Here is a 20,281-nt window from a genome sequence, read left to right as displayed (position 1 = left end):
TGTCCAGTCTCTTCTTAAAAACCTCCAGTGATGGAGCCCCCACATCTTCTGGTGTCAAGCAATTCCACTGGCTAATTGTTCTCACTCTTAGGAAGTTTTTCTTTAATTCCAGGTTGCCTCTCTCCTTGATTAGTTTCCATCCAGTGTTTCTTGTCCTGCCTTTCAGACGTGTTGGAAAATAAACTGACCCCCTTTATGGCAGCCCCTCAAATACTGGAATACAGCTATCATGTCACCCCTAGTCCTTCTTTTGGATCTCAATGGAAGGTGATACAATAAAGGGAAACTGATCAGCAGGTTAAATGTGGTTAACAGCCATTCAGCAAGCTAAGAGTAATTTTCAAGAACAAACTCCTCTATGTCAGAAGAGAAAATTTTTCAATCAGTGTGTGCTACCTGCTCTAACATAAAATCTGGACACTAACATCACAATCGACACAAAAGCTACCAGTGGCACAAAGAACCATGGAAAGACGAGACAAGATAGGAAGACTTGCACGTAGATTAGAGAAGAAACGAAAGTATATGGTGCCATCGAGAGAGTAAAAGAACTGCAACGGAAACGAGCTGGTTTCACAGCCAGAAGAACCGATAACAGGGGGACCAAGGCAGACGTAGAATGGATCCCACTGGATGAAAAGCATCCACGAACGAGAACTAAAGCAAGATGGATTGATGACATCGGCAAGTATGGAGGACTCAACTGGCAAAGAAAACCCAGGAGTGTATTGGTTGGAAATATCCGGAAGAGGCCTTCATCAGACCATGACTAGAATTATGATGATGATGATGATCCATAATTCCCAAAATCGTTCTTCAACGTAAGTTTTTCAAGAAGAGACTGGACAGCCATTTGTCTACACTGATTTAGAATATCCTGCTTCGAGGTGGGGTGGGACTAGAAGACCTCTTAAGGTCCCTTCCAGCACTGGTACAGATTGTCCTCAGCTTACAACAGTTAGCTTAGTGACTGTTCAAAAGCCACAACGGCCCTGGGAAAAAAAACCTGTGACTTAGGACTGTTTTTCAACAACCTTCGCAGCATCCCCCACCGTCACGGGGGATCAACATTTGGAGGCTCAGCAGTGGACTTGTCTTTGCGCCGGTCACCGTGTCCCAAGGTCACACAATCCCCTTTTGCAACCAAGCCAAGTCCATGGGGGAAAGCCAGGTTCACTTAACAACCAGGTTACTAACTTAATGACAGTGGCGGTGCGCTTTTAACAAAACGAGGCAAAAGGAAGGCCGTAAACACCGAGGGGGCACCAAACTCAAGACTTAACCAGAGGTCTCGCTTAGGAACAAAAAAAAACCCTTGGGCTCCACGGGGGTCGTAAATGGAGGAGTCGCCTGTCTGGAGCCTCCTGCTTCAACAGGAAGTAGACTAGATGACCTCTGGGTCGTAAGTCGAGGACTCACCGGATTGGAGCCTCCTATTTCAACAGGGGGTCAGACTACTAGATGACCTCAGGGTTGTAAGTCGAGGACTCATCTTCCTGGAGCCTCCTGCTTCAACAGGGGGTCGGACTAGATGACCTCCAAGGGACCCTTCCCACCCTGTTATTCTGCTAATGTTATAAAACTCCGCCTTTTCCCACGCTGGTGACTTCGGATATCTTGGACCCCCCGCTCCTCCCCAGCATCCCCCCCACCCCAGCCTGGACACATCCTGGGGGCGCCAGGTTGGGGAAAGAGGCTTGTGCCCTCCATCCAACCGGCTTGGGGCGAAGCGGGGGGACCCTTCCGAGCGGGATTTGGGGGGGAGGTTTTCTGCGAGGGTCCCCGTCACCCCTCCCTTCCTTTGCAAGGGGGCTGCGGAAGCTGCCTTCCTTCCCACCCCCCCACGAACCCCGGCCGCCCCTCCCCCCCGGGTCTTCCCCGCAACGGGCGGCGGCGGGGATGGTTGATCCCGGCACTCACCGGCAGCTTGGGGCTGACCTCGCCCTTGCAGCTGTGGCAAAAGAAGCGATGCTGGGAGACGGCGGCCGTTGCGGCAGCCGAAGAGGCCTCCGCCATCCTCTGCCCCGCCGAGCCTCCACCGGGCTTGGAAAGCGAAACAGCGCCGCTGGGCCGACGCCGGCCACAGAGCCACGCAAGGCCTAGAGCGTCAGCCAAAGCGGCAAAGCCGGGTGGGACGCTCTAGCCGCGTCGCTTCCGGGGCCCTCTTGTCGACTCCCGCGAGAGAGGAACCGAGGCCGGCGATAGGCCTTTGCGGGAAAAGAGAAGGCGCTTCCGGCGGAGGCTCCGTTGCCATGGGGACCGAGGGAAGGGCTTGAGGCCTAGGTAGAGAAAATCTCCAAGAAGCGAAAAAAAGAAAGCCAGCAAGTTGAGGGTCTCCAGCCAAGAAGAGGAAAAACCGAGGAGAAGGTGACTGACTCTAGGGAGTCCTCGGCTTACGGAAGTTCGTTTAGTGGCCGTTCGAAGCTACCACGGCACTGAGAAAAGGGGCTTTGGGACCGTTTTTCACCCTTACGGCCCTGGTCACGTGATCAAAATTCAGGCGCTTGCGGCGTCCTGGGGTCCTGTGATCCCCTTTTGCGACCTTCCGAACAAGAAAGTCAATGAGGAAGCCAGATTCGCTTAAGGACCGTGTGAGTAATTTAACAACAGCATGGATTCACTTAACAATTGAGGCAAGACAGGTCGTAAAATGGGGCGAAATGCACTTAACAAATGTCTTGCTTAGTAACAGAAAATCCAGGCTCCATTGTGGCCATAAGTTGAGGACTAGCTATCAAGGGGAGGCTCTATAGGGCTGGCAGAGGGCTGGGGCAGGCATCCTACTCCGGTGGGTGGGGGGGGCTGTGGGTCTGGTGGGGGGGGTCCCTAGGTGGTATTTCTGGCAGAAAAGGAGGGAGGAGAAAACATTGTCTTGTTTTAAACAAGACAATTGTTTAAAATTTTCTTTTATTTTGTTAATTGATAAAAAAAAAACTATTGACACTTCTATTTCTGAAAGCATTCAATTTGCAGCATTTTTGCACACCTGCCTAACATTTTTTCACAGTACCCTTACAGGTAGTCCTTAACTTACAACAATTCATTTTGTGACCGTTGAAAGTTATAAGGGCACTGAAAAAAGGGACTTTGGACTATTTTTCATACTTAGGACCATTGTAGCACCTCCGTGATCACACGATCAAAATTCAGGTGCTTGGCAACTTTCATATTTATGACCGTTGCAATGTCCTGGGGTGATATGATCCCTTTTTGCAACTTTCTGAGCAAAGTCAATGGGGGAAGCCAGATTCACTTAACAACCGGGTTACTAACTTTTCAGCTGCAAGGATTCATTTAACAACTGTGGCGAGAAAAGTTCGTAAAATGAGGCAAAACTCACTTAACAAATGACTTAGCAGTATAAATTTCAAAGCTCAATTGTGATTGTAACTTGAAGACTACCTATACAGATGATGCTCAACTTATGAGTCTATACTGAACCACTAACTTTCTCCTCCATCCCTAAAATCCAGCAAAAAGAAATCGGGAAGTTTTAGCCCGGGGTTCTGAATATTTATACCAAGTAGACTCTGTATAAAGCCTTTCTCTTTTCAGATGCAGAGCTGGTGATTTATACCGAATGGTAGAGTCTTAATTTTCATATTGGACCCTGAAATCCTCACTGGAGTTGTTTACTGATTTGAAGTGGCTCGTATATTTTATTGCCGTCAATTATACATAGCGTTATCATTGTTCAGCAAGATGACCCAGGCTGAAATCAAACTTTGTTCTCTCCTGCTCTGTGAACATTTTGGTGAAATTGTGGAAAAGGTTGGAATGCAGCTCATCCGTATGGGTGGACAGACGTTATGGATGATTTCCCAAAACACAGGCATATCACTTGACCAGGTAGATTGATTATTTTTTAAAAGTAATTTTTTTATTTTTGATACAGATAATCAATCTTCCATTAACCGGAATGTCGTCTGGATACAAATATCTTGTGCAATAACAATTAGAGTTTACAGCATTATTCATTACATTAATATTAATTCTCTACTCTTAATATCGATATACATAATATATCTAATTAATTTAACAATCCTCATCTTAACGTATTCAATTCTATTATCATATTTTCTATATTTCAGTAATCTTTTGTTTCTAATTTTCATATTTATTCTCTAGCCATCGATAAAATAATTCCCATATCACACAATATTCAGTTTGTTCCTTCTCTTTAATTGCTAGTGTTAACCTATTCATTTCTGCATATTCTAATATTTTCCTGATCACCTTCTCATCAGCAGGAATCTCTTCACTTTTCCAATTTTGTGCAAATACTATTCTAGCTAGTAGATTGATTATTATTATTATTGGTTAATCTTTTATGAGGTTCAGAGCCTTTGGGACTGGTTGGTAGCTCAACAGCTCGAGTCCTAACCAGGGACCTAGGAACTGTTCAGGTAGTGTCAGAGGATATAAGCTGTTCCATGTAGGGTGTTCTTTTATAGACTCATGGTATTTTTTATTTTTATTATTATTATTATTATTATTTGCATAATAGCAAAAGAAACCTAAACTAAACTAAGATTAAGGATCCATGGTTCCCACTGATGTTCTCACTCACACTCAGCAATCCTGAGTGGAATTAAGTCTTCAAAAGTTGGTTTAGAGCAGCGGTCTGACTTTGTGGACCGGTGAGAGCCGGGGAGGGATGATTCCATGTAAATGGCGAGTGAGCACACGTGTGTGCATGTAGCTACATTTGCAGTGGCAAGCATGTGCACTCACCAAGCATACAAATGGAGCTGCACACACTCACTCACCCATCACTTCTGCGGCCTGGTTCCAAAGGGCCCGGTTCTGGGCCTCGGCCTGGGAGTAGAGGACCCCTGGTTCAGAGAGTCATGCAGTCAGCTAATGGATTTCAGCAAGCCATTTTTTCCCTCAGCCATTCAATATAGGATTAGCTATGTTTTACTTCACAAGACTATTGTAAGGTTTTGGAAAGGAAGAGATTTGCAGTTTTGAGGGGAAGGACACCTTTGAAATCTTGTCCCAAATATGCTTTTTCAGGAGGCAACTGGACTTTCTGTTTTTTTCTTTGAAGACGTTTCACTTCTCATCCAAGAAGCTTCTTCAGCTCTGACTGGATGATGGGGAACGGAAGGATTGATACTCCTTGCAGACAGCTGGTCATTTGCATCCTTTTTAGAGAGTAGTTGAGGCCACTTGGAGGTTTATCTATGTCCTCAGGGCCACCTGAGTAGTGCAAATGGTTCCTGTAGTCTGCATTTTTTTCCCCTGGAAATGGGTTCATATTCCCGCACCATTCAAAGGGAGTTCATCCCAAAGTGCATGGCTAAGAGTCTATCGAGATTCTCAGTCATCCAAGTCTTGGTTGTTCCAAAGTTGCTTTTTCAGGAGGCCATTGGAAAAGCCCTTTTGGCACAACCATGGGCTGGGCAACTGAGAATCTCCATAGACTTTGAAATCTTGCTGTTGTTGGCACAGACGTGACCTGCATTCTGGAGAGAAGTACATATTAGGTTTCCTTTCCTCTACCTTTATGCAGGTCCGGAAAGCTCTCTGTGTCCTCATCCAACACAACTTGGTGATATTCCAGCAGCAGAAGCGAGGCCAGGTAGAGTATGAAGCCCAGTGCAGCCGAATGCTGCGGATTCTTCGCTATCCCCGGTACATCTACACAGCTAAAACTCTCTATAGCGACACAGGGGAATTGATTGTGGAGGAATTGCTACTCAACGGCAAAATGACAATGAGCGCCGTAGTGAAGAAGGTGGCTGACCGGCTGACCGAGACAATGGAAGGCGAGTAGGAGCTGGTGGGTTTCTCTATTGGGAAAACGCTGCTTGCGAAGGCCACCAAAGAAAGGTTTCTTGTGTCTTTGTCCACAGATGGGAAAACAATGGATTACAGCGAGGTCTCCACCACCTTTACATGCCTGGCAGATACGCATTTTGTTCAGAGATGCCCTTCGCTGTGCGAAGGTTCTGAGTCTACCGAAGCACGACCTTCCCCCACGCCTACGTTGGCCTTTAATGAGAAGGATATGTATGCTGTTCCAAAGCTGAACCTCATAGGTGAGGAGCGACGTAGTTTAGATAGCATACGATGATGGAATTAAACCAGTGAGGTACAGCTGGCATTTAGAGCCTCTCAAAATATTTTAGAAGCAACAGGAGCAGGAAGAAACCAACTTGTTTGAGGAGAAGAATGAAATTAGAATGGAATGGAATAATAATACAGTAGAGTAGAGTAGAATAGAACAATATATAGAATAGAATAGAATCCCTATATATAATAGCGAAATACCACTCGAGCATGATCACAAAGTTTCCAGAACCGTAAAGCCTACAAACTTAAAATTTGGCATCTAAGTTCCTCTTGGCTTCTAGGTGCTCACTAAGAAAGGATTTTTCAAAATGGCCATCAGAGAATTAATATTTCGCATATTATTATTCACACGCTCTGATGCTAAGGTGTTCTACTCCCTCTCCCCACCTGAAAAGAAATCTCTTGCAAATGCAAAACACAAGCAGAGGAGAGGAGTTTCAGTTTCACAGCACCAAGCAGCTTTAGGACAGAACAGTTGAGCTAAGCCAGGCCCAGGCTCCTTGCTGTCTCCTTGCTCACACAGCAAATACTCTTTCAGTTTCCAAACAGCCCTCAATTCTCTCACACACTGACAGGACGCTAGCAAAATGAATTCTGATAGATGTTAGTAGGCAGAGGCAGAATTTTTTCCCCTTATTTTCCTCCCCAAACACTAAGCCCGATCACATAGTTTTGTAGCGAAGCAAGAGTATTGAGCTAGTAGGAGAATATGTAGAATAGAATAGGAGATGAATAGAATAGGAATTAGAATAGAATAGAATAGAATAGATATTGGAAGGAATAGAATGGAATAGAATAGAGTAGAATAGAATAGAATAGATATTGGAATAGAATAGAATAGAATAGAATAGATATTGGAAGGAATAGAATGGAATAGAGTAGAGTAGAATAGAATAGATATTGGAAGGAATAGAATGGAATGGAATGGAATAGAATAGAATAGATACTGGAAGGAATAGAATGGAATAGAATAGATACTGGAAGGAATGGAATAGAATAGATATTGGAAGGAATGGAATAGAATAGAATAGAATGAAATAGGAATTATTTATTTATTTAGCATACGGCAAATACAAGGACTTACAGTAGTTCAAATGTTAATGTCCAGTCCACCCAGCCATTCAAGGACAGGGTGGTCTATGTTGAAAAAAATCAGACCAGTATAAGCTCTTGATGGACATTCAGACACAATGGGGTGGTTATTTTGTTGAGGAGCACCACAGTCATACTGAGGGGTAGAGACAAGACGCCACTTAAACAGGGAATCCTGGCAGACACCATGTTGGGTACAGATCCTGTTCAGGGTTGACCAGGGAAGGACAAACACCTGGCATCTTTTGCGTATAGGGTCACCTATGTAACTGGGCGTTCAGCAGCCCGTTTGGCTTTCCACTGTGTGTTGATGTCGAGGTTGTTAAGTTGAAATAGAGATAGGGATAGGGAAGAATAGAATAGAAATAGAATCTGGAAGAGACCTTAGAGGTCTTCTAATCTAGCCCCCTGCTCAAGCAAGGAGACCCTAGACCATTTCATACAAGTGACTGTCCAGTCCTTTCTTAAAAATCTCCAGTGATGGAGCACCCACAACCTCTGTTGGCAAGCTGTTCCACTGGTTTGTGTTCTGTTCCACTGAATTGTGTCTTTCCTGCCTTAGACAGCGAAATTTAACATCGTACGTTCTGTTAATCTTATTATATGTACTACGACTCTCTCACACAAAGAACCCTATAAATATCGTTATACGACTGGGCTGACATAATTGATCCAGTCCTCAGTTCCTGTTTTTTCTACGATAAAGATAGGACTTTTATCTTAGCAGTCAAGGGTTCCGCTTGAAGGAATTTCACCTGAGAGTAACAGATGCAGATCAAGCCTACAGTATTCCTGGGGGAGGGAAGGAAGAGACACGTTTGCTGCTGCAAGAAATACATTTTCTCTTTTGGCCAACAGGAAAGGGAAAGCGGAAGCATTCAGACAACTCCAAGGAGGACGGTGAAAGAGGGGCAAAGCGATCCAAACAAGACACGGAAAGCGAAGAGGTAGCGTGGCCGCTGCTTCCAGGACAACTTACGATGGGACAAGAACTGGGCAGTAGAATGCAGATGTCAGAACAGATTCTAGTGGCAGATGGCAGAGGAAACCATCCGTTAAAGCTGTGGTCCCTGACCTTTGCAGCTTGGGGTCTGGGCTGGTGGGGAGAGGGAAATCGAGCTGCGCAAAAGGTGGGCCAGTGCGCGAGAGGCACGCAGGCTTACATGCAAACTGCACGTCAAGATTCCGGCAGTTACCCCAATTAAATCATGAATCTCGAGCCAAACTTCCAAAACTTCGAAAGGATTTATTGGGAGTTAACATGTCCGGCACTGTCTGGGTGCAGCCGACTGAGGCACATCATTCATTGTCACCCTTGACCCTGGTTTTCCCCCCATCCCCTGGGTTTATCATAATTCATATTCTCCAATGGGACACCTCCGTAGCCAAGAGTCATCAATCATGCTCTCCAGTTAGAATTTTCCACGGCAAAAACTTCAGTTACCTAGTTACTATCTTTGAAAACACTTATGGAATGCAGTTTCGGTTTGCAAGCGGCTGCACTGCTCCCCCCTTTCTGTTGGCAACTCTAAAAAGACCATAGAAATATTTTATGAGTTGACAGTGCAAGCAGCTTGACTGCAAGTTGAATGGTGTGTGTGTGCGCATCGGCCTGTCGCTTGCATGAGTGAAGCTGCGCACACACAGGTGCACCATTCCGCTTCATGCACTGGCCCGCTTCCCCACATGGCCTGTTCCAAATAGACCATGACTTGGGGGTAGGCCGCTGTTCTGACCCAGCTCCCCAAACTCTGTAGTTGAAGCAATGATTCCTTTATTAGCCGAGGATTATCTGTATGTGCAAATTGGCAAATTAAGGGTGTGCATTGAGGTGTTTGGACTGGGGCGATAATAGGAATCTCTTCTTAAGAGATTCTGTTTTTTAATCTCCACTTGGCCCATTTCAGCCTTCTGTAGACAGTGGAATCTTCTGGAAAGTCAACATTGACCGTTTCCACCAGCATTTCCGGGATCAAGCAATTGTCAGCGCTGTGGCCAACAGGATGGACCAGGTGAGTAGCATCTTCCTCAAATTATTCATTACTGATTAAATAAATGTACAAGGCTATGCAACCCACACATGACTCCCTCCCTCCTGATCATAGCTGCTAACTAAGGACTGGCTTCTTTTCTTTGACATTGTCTGCCTAATGGCTGGATTTTCTTGCAAAGGAAAGCTACAGCTATCTTCCTGGCGAGAGGAAATAGGAGAGAGTCGGTCACACCTGCCTTTCCCTGCACTGTGATGTAGAATAATAGGCCAGATAAAACTCAATCCAATCCAAACTCAAACCAGAGGGGTAGAATTAAAATCGCGTGAAGTATTAGTGCTGCTTTATAAATTCTTAGTTAAGGCCACACCTGGAATCTTGCATTCAGTTTGGGTCCCCACATTACAAAAAATATGTTAGGAGCGGTGCAATGGTGCCCTAGATGGAGCTCTCACTCATGATCAGGAGGCTGTGAGTTTGATGCTAGGTAGAGGCAGATATTTATCTGGGCACGATGAGAATATATCTGCCAAACAAAACTCCGCATTGCTAACAGGAAGGGCATCTGGCCATTAAACATTCTGCTAGCTCCATCCAGTTGCCCAGACTCTAGCCCACGAGGGATTTGGGTGTCGTTAGATGATGATGATTACAAAAAACATGGTGAGACTTTGGAAAAAGTACAGAGAAAAGTAACTCAGATAATTAAAGTCCTAGAAACTAAAACATACAGTACCATGAACTGTTGCAGGATTTGGGTTTGGCCAGTCTAGAAAAAAGAAGGACAAGGGGGGGACATGATAGCAGTCTTCCGGTATTTAAAAGGCTGCCACCAAGAAGAGGGGAGGGTCAACTTATTCTCCAAATCACCAGAAGGCAGGACAAGAAGTAACAGGTGGAAATTAATCAAGGAGAGAAACAGCCTAGAACGAAGAAACTTCCTGAGAGTGAGAACAATGGAATTGGAACCACCAGAAGTTGTGGGCGCTCCATCCCTGGAGGCTTTTAAGAAGAGACTGGACAGCCACCTGTCTGAAATGGTATAAGGGCCCTTGATTGAGCAGGGGGGTTGGACTAGAGGGCCTCCATGGTCCCTTCCAGCTCTATTCTGATCGATTGACAAGGGAACGGCCTCTGTTACATCTCCTAACTTTTCTTCTGCCTCCACAGACCAGTAGCGAAATTGTCCGGACTATGTTGCGAATGAGTGAAGTCACAACCTCTTCTAATGCCCCCTACACCCAGCCGCTCTCTTCCAATGAGGTGAGGCACCCTTTCAACGTCAAGTCGTGGGGTTTCATTTTATGGCCAGAGGAGGTAGAGCTCAGCCAAAATGCCAAGAGATAAAACGCTATGCCGTTAGTCCTCAGTGACCAGATCGATGTGGCTCTTGGAGGCGCAGGCTCCCAGCCCAAAAAGGAGTACAGGTAGTCTGTGAATTACAACAGTTCATTTAGTGACTGTTCAAAATGACAACGGCACTGAAAAAAATTGACATCACTGTTTTTCACACTTACGACCCAGTGGTGGGATTCAGCCAATTTGCATATGTTCGGGAGAACCGGTGGTTAACTTTCTGAGCAGTTTGGTGAAGTGGTTGTTGGAAGAAACCGTGAGGGCAGAGAACCGGTTGTTCAATTATTTGAACCCGTTGTGGCATTCCCGCGGTCACATGATTTCCATAGATAAATGAGGTGATCCCAAAGGTGCTTTTTCAAGAGGCAATGGACTTCCTTGTTTTCCTTCAAAGAGCTTTCGCTTCTCATCCAAAGAACCTCATCTTCAGCTCCATATTTTCTTTTTTCTTTTCTTTAAGATATTCCGGTTACTTCCGACTGGCTACAACATCTCCAAGCAGATTCTTGATCAGTACCTAACTTTACTAGCAGATGACCCGGTAAGAAAATTATTTTTTTCTAAAGCCTTACCAGTGCTTCAGGAAGGTTGCATCCTTTGGATTTCCCTTTATTCAGACCTGAGACTTTTTATCTCTATGATAAAAATCAATCATTCAGGACAACTGGAGACACGTGAACAATATACAGTATAAGAGCTTTATTATGAAGCTTTTGCAAAAGGGAATTCTGCCCTTGGGCAGAAGACATGGTTCCCAGGAAGGCTGGGGTTTATATAGTTTCAAATATACAGTCTCTGCCCCTTTCCGGGTTCACAATCTATCCAGCTACGTATCTCCCTACGCAACACCCTCTTATTATTGTAGCGTAACATCTGTTTCCTCATCCTGTTTACCCGTTTCCATTTCCAGTAATCTCCATCATTAACATGACACTGGTCAGCATAACCTGCCAAATATATAACCTTTATACAAAACAGTAGAAAATTCTTACATAATATTCTAGTAAGTTATCTTAGGTTTACACAGAGGTTAAAAATGGCGTTACCATTGCTTTATATTTTCACAAGTGTAATTCTACATATCACAATCTCCAAGCCTTTTATTCTCTCCACAGCTTGAATTCGTTGGGAAATCCGGCGACAGTGGTGGAGGGATGTATGTGATCAGTATCCTTTGTGGGGGGAGATCTTTCGGTGTCACAAGGACCACTCTCAGAATCAGAAGGGAGCCACATGAGTAACTAATACAAGAAGGCTGGGGTCAACCGTCCCACTCAGTTATCTAGCAAAGAAAGACTTCTGGCTGTTTGTTTTTGCCAAGAGTATTCAGGTAGTCCTCCACCTACAACAGACGCGGTGGCTCAGTGGCTAAGACGCTGAGCTTGTCGGTCAGAAAGGTTGGCGGTTCAAATCCCTAGCACCGCATCACAGAGGGAGCTCCCGTTAACTTGTCCCAGCTTCTGCCAACCTAGCAGTTCATTCGAAAGTATGTAAAACATGCAAGTAGAAAAATAGGAACCACTTTGATGGGAAGGTAACGGCGTTACGTGCGCCTTCGGGCGTTTAGTCCTTCCAGCCACATGACCATGAAGACATCTTTGGACAGCACTGGCTCTTCGGCTTTGTAATAGAGATGAGCACCACGCCTTAGAGCCAGAAACGACTAGCACGTAGATGCGAGGGGAACCTTTACCTTTATACAGGTAGTCTTCGACTTACAACAGTTCCCTTAATGACCATTCTAAGTTACAACAGCACTGAAAAAAAGTGACTTATGTCCATTTTCTCACAAGCGTTGCAGCATCCCCATGGTTAACGCGATGCTTGACAGCTGACTCACATCTCTGATGGTCACAGCGTCTCCCGGGGTCACCTGATCCCCTTTTGCGACCTTCTGATGAGCAAGTCAGTGGGGAAAGCCAGAGTCACTTACCTGTGACTAATTTTAACAACTGCAGCGATTCGCTTAACAAAGGTGGCGAGAAAAGCCGTAAATGGGGGCAAAACCCGCTTTAGCAAATTTCTCCCTTTTGGCAACGTGCATCCTGGGCTCAGTTGCGGTCATAAGTCGAGGACTACCTGTATTGGAAAGAGCCAGCTGCAGTAGGCTGCTTGGGGGAGAGAACCAGCAGTGTGTTGGGGAAAACTGTGTTGGGGAAAAACCAGCAGCCCTTATCCCTTTTTGGCTCTGGATCTTCTCTGCTGCTCTCTCCAGCTCTTTGCACGCACGCACGCACGCGCACACATACACACACACACACACACAGCCCCCCCAGAATAGCCCTCAAGGAAAGTGATCTTCCAATGGGGAATAAAGGCTCTTTGGCCCTTCTTGAGTTTCTCCTGGCTCTTCTCAACTTCAGCCAATCCAGGGGACGAGGGTCATTCTTGTGGCATCTTTTCCGTAACATTCTTCCCAAACAGATCTTCATAAGGGCCTGGCCTCTCTAGCCACTGCAACGCTGGAATCCATTGTGCAGGAAAGGTAAAACGAGGTCCCTCTCTTACTGATCTTTCCACATCGGAACGTTGTTTCGTAACCTTTTAAAAAAAGTAGATTCACTTTTCAATTTCCTCGGAAGAGGCTCCCGCCTCCCCTTATTCTCCAGGAAGCCTGTCTCGTGTGTCCTTTCTCCATTTCCAAAGATTCCCATTCAGTAGATTTCAGATCATCCAAGCAGTGGAGATTCTGCAAATTCTCCTAATCAATTTTGAATGTCAGCCTTTTGGGTGGGTCCCTCCTTTTTAGGAGATGGGACCCACAGCATTCCTTGCCTCCCCCACTCTAGTGGGTTGGATGGTTGTGACCAGGAAGAGGTGGTTTGAAAGGAAAGGTGCAAGTGTATGGGGGGGCGGGAGAGAGAGACACAGAGAGAGAGAGAAAGAGAGACAGACAGGGAGGGAGGGAGAGAGACAGACAGAATGAGAGACAGAAACACAGCGAGGAGAGAAAGAGACAGAAAGAGAGACAGACGGAGGGAGGGAGAGAGAGAGAGAGAGAAAGGGAGAGACAGACAAACAGACCGAGAGTGAGAGAGAAAGACAGAGATGGAGAGAGACAGAGAGAGAGAAAAAGAGACAGACGGAGAGAGAGAGAGACAAACAGAAAAAGAGACAGAATGAGAGACAGAAACACAGCAAGGAGAGAAAGACAAAGAGAGAGAGAGACGGAGGGAGGGAGAAAGGGAGAGACAGACAAACAGACTGAGAGTGAGAGAGAAAGACGGAGAGAGACAGAAAGGAGAGAAAAAGACAGACAGGGAGGGAGGGAGAGAAAAGACAGATGGAGAGAGAGACAGAGAAAGAGAGAGGCAAACAGACAGAAAGAGACAGAGATAGGGAGAGAGAGAGAGAAAGAGAAAGGCACAGACAGAGAGAGATAGAGAAAGAGAGGGAGAGAGAGAGAGAGAGAGAAAGACGAGAGAGAGAGAGAAAGAGAAAGACAGAGAGACAGCCAGAGAAAGAGAGAGAGAGAGAGAAAGACAAACAGACAGACAGAGAAAGAGAGACAGTCAGAGAAGGAGAGAGAGAGAAGTATACCTGTTCTCTCTTCAGTATAGGAAAAAATGGGTTCATCAACTTTTTGCTGCCCTGCTCAGAACAGGCTCTTCTTCGCTTCCCTCCTGACTACAGATTTGGGTCCCGCTGTGCCCGCATCTTCCGCCTTTTATTAAGGAAGAGGCACCTGGAACAGAAGCAGATCGAGGACTTCGCCATGATCCCAGCCAAAGAAGCCAAAGAAATGATGTACAAAATGTTGTCGGCCAATATCGTATCTCTGCAGGTACCAGCTGTCCCCCATATCACCCAGCACAAAGGCCGAGCCATGCGGGGCTTTGTCTGGAAATTGAGGTGACCTGGCGAGGCATTGATGGGCGTGAGATTCTTTGCAAGCCTTCTCAGGCTGCAGGTTGGCCAGGGGATCCTCGAGTGAAGGTCATGAAAGAGAGAGCACAGATTCTGCCATGGGTTCCCACCGAGATATTCTATGTGGGAGCCAAATTGATGCTTGCTTTTGTTGGGGCAACTTTTAGGAGGCAATACAACGATAACACTTAGACTTATATCAGTGATGGCTAACCTTTTCAGCTTGGTGTGTCGAAAATCGGGAAAAAGTGTAGCCTTCCTCGGGTCGTGTGTCACTTCAAGAAATATCAATAATTTGGTTTATGACAGACTGGGCTGGGGTGATCACACAGGGCTGTGAAACTCGTCTCCCTGGTCTCAGGGCTGCAGGTGCAGGATGTGGGGATCGGAAGGCCACCTTACAGGGCTGTGAATTTCATGGATCTCCTTTCCTCCTGTAGCGTTCCTGCGGTAATGAAACTGACAAACCTCAGTTTATGGCGGTTAAAACTGGTTCTCTGCTGCAAATATCTTGCGGCAGCGGTGACACCACGCCTCCACGCAACAAGCAGGGAGCAGGGATTGGAGCAGAGCACAGGCAGCCTCTAAATGTGCAGGTTTTCCCCACACCAACAGGCGTGTCAGTCAAAGTGCCTCGGTGTGTCACAAGTGACACGTGTGTCATAGGTTAGCCATCACTGACTTATATCCTGATTTACAGTGCTTTACAGCCCACTATAAACGGTTTACAGAGTCAGCATATTGCCCACAAACAATCTGGGTCCTCATTTTACCCACCTCGGAAGGACGGAAGGCTGAGTCAATCTTGAACTGGTCAGGATCAAACTGCTGACAGTCGGCAGAGTTAGTCTGCAATATTGCATTTTAACCACTGCGCCACCACGGCTGGAAATGTAAATGTGAGAAACGGTTATAAGTCCCTTTTTTTCAGTGTCACTAAAAGAACAGTCGAGGAGTAGCTGTAATCAAGGTCAAGTTGCAGGGGAAATACAATGTATGCATTTTTAAGTATATATATAAAAGCGAAATGCCCGTCACGCATCATCACAAAATCTCCAGAACCGTAAAGCCTACAAACTTGAAAACTGGCCCCTATGTTCCTCTTGGCTTCTAGGTGCTCACTAAGAAAGGATTTTTTGAAATGACCATCAGAGCATTTTGAGTATTTCCTATATTATTATTATTAACACGCTCTGATGCTAAGGAGTTCTACTCCCCCTCCCCACCTGAAAAGAAATCTCTTCCAAATGCCAAACACAAGCAAAGGAGAGGAGTTTCAGTTTCGGTTTCACAACACCAAGCAGCTTTAGGACAGAACAGTTGAGCTAAGCCACGCCCAGGCTCCTTGCTCTCCTTGCTCACGTAGCAAATACTGTTTCAGTTTCCAAACAGCCCTCAACTTTCTCACACACTGACAGCCAGATGAATACTAATGGATGCTGGTAGGCAGAGGCAGGTTTTTTTCCCCTTATTTTCCTCCCCAACAACTAAGCCCGACCAGATAGTTTTGTAGCGAAGCACGGGGATCGAGCTAGTATATATATATATAAGAGCCCTGTTCTCATATGACGAGCACGAAGTGGCTCCCACCATTCGTTTGTTAAGTGAATCTGGCCTCCCTGTTGACTTTGCTTGTGAGAAGGTCTCAGATCCTGTAATTCCTGGACACGACAACGGTCATAAATATGAGCCAGTTGCCAAGCGCTGAATTTTCATCACATGACATTGGGGATGCTGCAAAGGTCATAACTCTGAGAAACGGCCGTAACTCTCTTTTTTTTTCCGTGCCGTTGTAACTTTGAACGGTCACTAGATGAACTGTTGTAAGTCGAGGACTGCCTGCAGTGGTGTATCAATACTAGCCAATTTAATCACTTCTCTGGCTTTGCTTTCCTCCCCAAAACAGGAAATCCCCAAAACTCCAGACCACGCACCTTCCCGGACTTTCTACTTGTACACAGTCAATACTCTCTCGTCTGCCCGGCTGCTCCTCCAGCGCTGTTACAAGGTTTGCATCCCACTTTCCTTTTTTAAAACTTCTCTTAAGCCAGACTGCCTTCATGGCAACCTCTTGTTTTCGCTCCCTTTCAGTGTGTGGCCAACCTGATAGAACGGCGACTCCACGAGACCAAGGAGAACCGGTGAGTCCGGAGTCCTGAGGATACAATTCGGCCCTTTGAACCCAACTCTGTGTGATGATGGTTGAAACCTTAAAAACTTCTCCAACTCCAAGACAGTTGGGGAGAGCTGGCACACTTTGTAACTCTGTGTCCGGATGGTTTTTTTCAAGTAATCTTTTATCTCTCTCTCTCTCTCTCTCTCTCTCTAAGTGCTATTGCTATTGCTATCCATCCACTCATCTAATCAGCTATCTCTATCTATCTATCTATCTATCTATCTATCTATCTATCTATCTATCTATCATCTATTTATCTCTAAGTGCTATTGCTATTGCTATCCATCCACTCATCTAATCAGCTATCTATATCTATTTATCTATCATCTATCTATCATCTATCTATCATCTATCTATCTATCTATCTATCTATCTATCTATCTATCTATCTATCTATCTATCTAAAAGCGAAAGACCACTCACGCATCATCACAAAATCTCCGGAACTGTAATGCCTACAAACTTGAAATTTGGCATGTATATATATTCCTCTTGGCTTTTAGGAATGGGTTTTTCGAAATGACCATCAGAGCATTAGCATTTCCTATATTATTATTAACACCCTCTGATGCTAAGGAGTTCTACTCCCCCTCCCCACCTGAAAAGAAATGCAAAACACAAGCAGAGGAGAGGAGTTTCAGTTTCGGTTTCAGAGCACCAAGCAGCTTTAGTACAGGACAGTTGAGCTAAGCCACGCCCAGTCTCCTTACTGTCTCCTTGCTCACACAGCAAATACTGTTTTAGTTTCCAAACAGCCTCAACTCTCTCACATACTGATAGGACGCTAGCCAGATGAATACCAATGGATGCTGGTAGGCAGAGGCAGATTTCTCCCCGCCCCCCCTTATTTTCCTCCCCCAAAACTAAGCCCAACCACAGTTTCATAGGAAAGCAGCGGGATCAAGCTAGTTTATTTTATATATAAAACTTAAAGAAAAATAGAAGTAGAAAATTAGGGGAAGGAGAGACGGGGGGCAGAAAGTGGAAAAAAGAAAAAGAAAGGCATTGTCTTCTGACTCTTTTTAGCCCACTACAAGGTAGAAACGCTCCTACCTCAACTTTTTGCTTCTGCCCATCAGTATATAAGTAGCCGTTTCTAAAACGACAAATCTATCTGTTCGACAAAATCAAAGTTTCTCATGAAATATTTTGTATCTCCGGGGCATCTGTTGAACTCACCTGAGTGGTAGGGTGGCTTATAGGGGGAGCTCTGGCCTCACAGTCAGGAGGCTGTGAGTTCAATCCTAGGTAGAGGCAGATATTTTTCTCTCTGGTCACAATGAGAAATATATCTGCCGAACAAAACACCGCATTGGTGACAGGAAAGGCATCCGGCCAGTAAACACTCAGCTAGCTCCATTCAGTTGCCCAGACTTCACCCTGCAAGGGATTACGGGGCTGTTAAACGACATCTGCTGAAGTCACCTGGCCTTTGGCCTCGTGGTCTCTGTGATTCGAGCAAAGACCACAAGACCCTCTGACCGTGGCCTTTCTCTCGTGGCAGGCGTCTGCTGGAGAAGAGCCAGCGGGTGGAGGCGATCCTCGCCTCGGTCCAGGCCACGGGGGCTGAGCAGGCGCAGCTGCAGGAGATTGAGGAAATGATCACGGCACCCGAACGGCAGCAGCTGGAGACCCTCAAGCACAACGTCAACAAGTGAGTATGGCCCAGGTAGGGGTGGGTGGGAGTGGTTGAAGCCCTTACCCCACCTCACGGAGTCGCCAGCCTGGGATTGTCCATGTGATGACCCGGGGCGTGGCACAAAAATAACAAAAGTCACAAAAGTAGAAAAATTTCCTTTAATACCTCCAATTTGGCCCCCAATGTCCAGTTATCCTCGGCTGGAGATCAAACTCTTCCAAAAACAGTCTACAAAGGGAAGAAATGCAGTCCAAATCCAAAGTACAGATAAAGTAGAAATAAAAAGACCAACACAAACCACCCTGGAGTAATTAACACGAAAGGCCAGGATGATAAATTGGAGACTTCCAAAGGATAACGCAGCACCCACAGTTGGGAGGATGCCAAAACCCAGATAAGCCTCGACAAAGATAATGCACTCTTTGCTTCCAGCAAGGAGCTGTGTGCAAACGCCCCACTTCTATCCTGTTCTCCCAACTGCAACTAATGAAGGGAATCGGGGCCTTTTCCTCCCCCATAATCCACATTGCTCCCTTCTCCGTTCCTCCTTGCATACCCAAGGATGAAGAGGGGATGGCCCTGGGTCTTCTTCCTCTGAATGCCCAGCCGGACTGTGCCTGTCCCCCATTTCTTCCACAGCCACTGGAGCCGCACTCCCACTCCCTGTCAGCTGCTCAATCTCCCCCTCGGAATCAGACTCCAGCAAGGACACGACTGTCCAATCCTTTCAGAAGCCAAAGTTGACAGAATTCAGTTCTCCAAATTCAGCCCCAACCACCAATACAGGCTAGGAGGGCAAAGAAAGGGAGCCAAGACGGGCTAGATGAGATAAATCAAAATCATGTGAAATATTAGCACCGCTTTATAAATTCTTAGTAAGGCCACACCTGCAATACTGCATCCAGTTTTGGTCACCACATTACAAAGAAGAGCAACTAAGAGGATTAAAGGCCTGGAGACTAAAACATACGAAGAACAGTTGTAGGAATTGGGTTTGGATAGTCTAGTGAAAAGAAGGACCAGGGATGACATTATAGCAGTATTCCATATTTAAGGGGCTGCCACAAAGAAGAGGGGGTCAGGTTATTCTCCAAAGCATCAGAAGCAGAGGTGGGATTCTACCAGTTCACACCTATTCTCTAGAACCGGATGTTAACATTCTAAGCGGTTCGGAGAACCGATTGTTAGAAGAAATTACCGGGCTAATCCTGTAAGGAAGTCGGGAAGGAAACATTCTGGGGTTGCTTACAGAAACTGCCTCTCCTTATTACATTCTTGGCGGGACTAGACTTCCTGTCTCTGGAACGTCTCTGGAGTTTTTTCCCCCCTCCTTTGCTGGTACTTTGCTTGCGTTGAGTTCAAAGTTACAGTGGCACTGGAAAAAGTGACTTATGACCCTTTTTCACACTTACGACTGTTGCAGCATCCCCACAGTCACGAGAGGCCAGGCGAGGAGATGCGTGCCTTGATGTGAGTGATATTGAGTTGGCCACGCCCAGCCAATAACATGACCACCAAGCCACGTCCACTCAGTCACATGATCACCAAGCCATGCCCACCACCTAAGCCACGCCCACAGAACCGGTTGTTAAAAAATTTGAATCCCACCCCTGACCAGAAAGGCAGGACAAGAAGCAACGAGTGGAAACTAATCAAGGAGAGAAGCAACCTAAAACTAAGGAAAAATTCCCAAACAGTGAGAACAATTAACCAGTGGAACAGCTTACCAATAGAAACTGCAGTTGCTCAAGCAATCAGGCCAACTGGTTCAATGATTAAAAGGTGCAACCTTTCCATGAATTGTATTTTCTCTTTCTTTTTCATTCAAGGCTCGATGCCAGTGAAAACCAAGTGGATGAAACCATCTTCATTTTGGAATTGTACATCAACAGCACCATCAGGCACTGAGCCATCGGCTGGAGCTCAGAAATTCCCGTCTTCTAATTTTTAAAGTCTGATTTGTTTTGTTTTCATATAAAAAAGATATGTTTTTTAAAAAAAATACTGCCTTCATGCAGTGGTAGTTTTTGATGAAGGAAATGTGTGAATTGAGAGTATAAAGGTAGTCCTTGATTTTGA

The 20,281-nt window shown here is 45.7% G+C and overlaps 2 protein-coding genes across 4 annotated transcripts in view; one reads left to right on the top strand and one right to left on the bottom strand.

Annotated features, from left to right (window-relative positions):
* The window catches only part of RNF115 (ring finger protein 115), a 23,879-nt gene extending 21,662 nt beyond the window's left edge, over window positions 1-2,217 (bottom strand). Inside the window, exon 1 of the mRNA XM_026721808.2 lies at window positions 1,921-2,217. Within this exon, the coding sequence (XP_026577593.1) occupies window positions 1,921-2,016 (96 nt within the window). The 5' untranslated portion in view covers window positions 2,017-2,217. The remainder of the gene's footprint in view (window positions 1-1,920) is intronic.
* POLR3C (RNA polymerase III subunit C) lies at window positions 2,198-20,281 on the top strand. 3 transcript variants are annotated; one of them, XM_087913755.1, is made up of 15 exons: window positions 2,198-2,591; window positions 3,556-3,849; window positions 5,519-5,774; window positions 5,862-6,047; window positions 8,032-8,120; window positions 9,081-9,185; window positions 10,335-10,427; window positions 10,981-11,061; window positions 11,636-11,687; window positions 12,945-13,005; window positions 14,154-14,304; window positions 16,294-16,395; window positions 16,479-16,528; window positions 18,068-18,217; window positions 20,032-20,281. In XM_087913755.1, exons 2-15 carry the CDS (start codon window positions 3,703-3,705, stop codon window positions 20,108-20,110), a joined length of 1,602 nt encoding a protein of 533 aa, XP_087769881.1. In that variant the 5' UTR covers window positions 2,198-2,591; window positions 3,556-3,702; the 3' UTR covers window positions 20,111-20,281. The 3 variants fall into 3 exon arrangements, 2 of the variants coding, with proteins under 2 accessions (XP_087769881.1, XP_026577589.2); XM_026721804.2 differs by having other exon boundaries at window positions 2,241-2,367; XR_015739666.1 differs by lacking the exons at window positions 11,636-11,687; window positions 12,945-13,005 and having other exon boundaries at window positions 2,235-2,591.

The sequence above is a fragment of the Pseudonaja textilis genome, chromosome 16 (assembly GCF_049901715.1).
Source record: "Pseudonaja textilis isolate UNSWEBS1 chromosome 16, rPseTex1.2, whole genome shotgun sequence".
NCBI lineage: Eukaryota > Metazoa > Chordata > Lepidosauria > Squamata > Elapidae > Pseudonaja > Pseudonaja textilis.
The sequence above is the reverse complement of the archived record's forward strand: the minus strand, read 5'-3'. Positions and strand labels throughout refer to the sequence as shown.

Excerpts from the sequence above, each read along its gene's own strand:
- POLR3C (XM_087913755.1), top strand. The coding sequence starts at position 3,703 with ATGACCCAGGCTGAAATCAAACTTTGTTCTCTCCTGCTCTGTGAACAT. Across the intron at positions 10,428-10,980 it reads AGCCGCTCTCTTCCAATGAG|ATATTCCGGTTACTTCCGAC; the intron begins GTGAGGCACCCT and ends CTTTTCTTTAAG. Across the intron at positions 11,062-11,635 it reads CTTTACTAGCAGATGACCCG|CTTGAATTCGTTGGGAAATC; the intron begins GTAAGAAAATTA and ends TTCTCTCCACAG.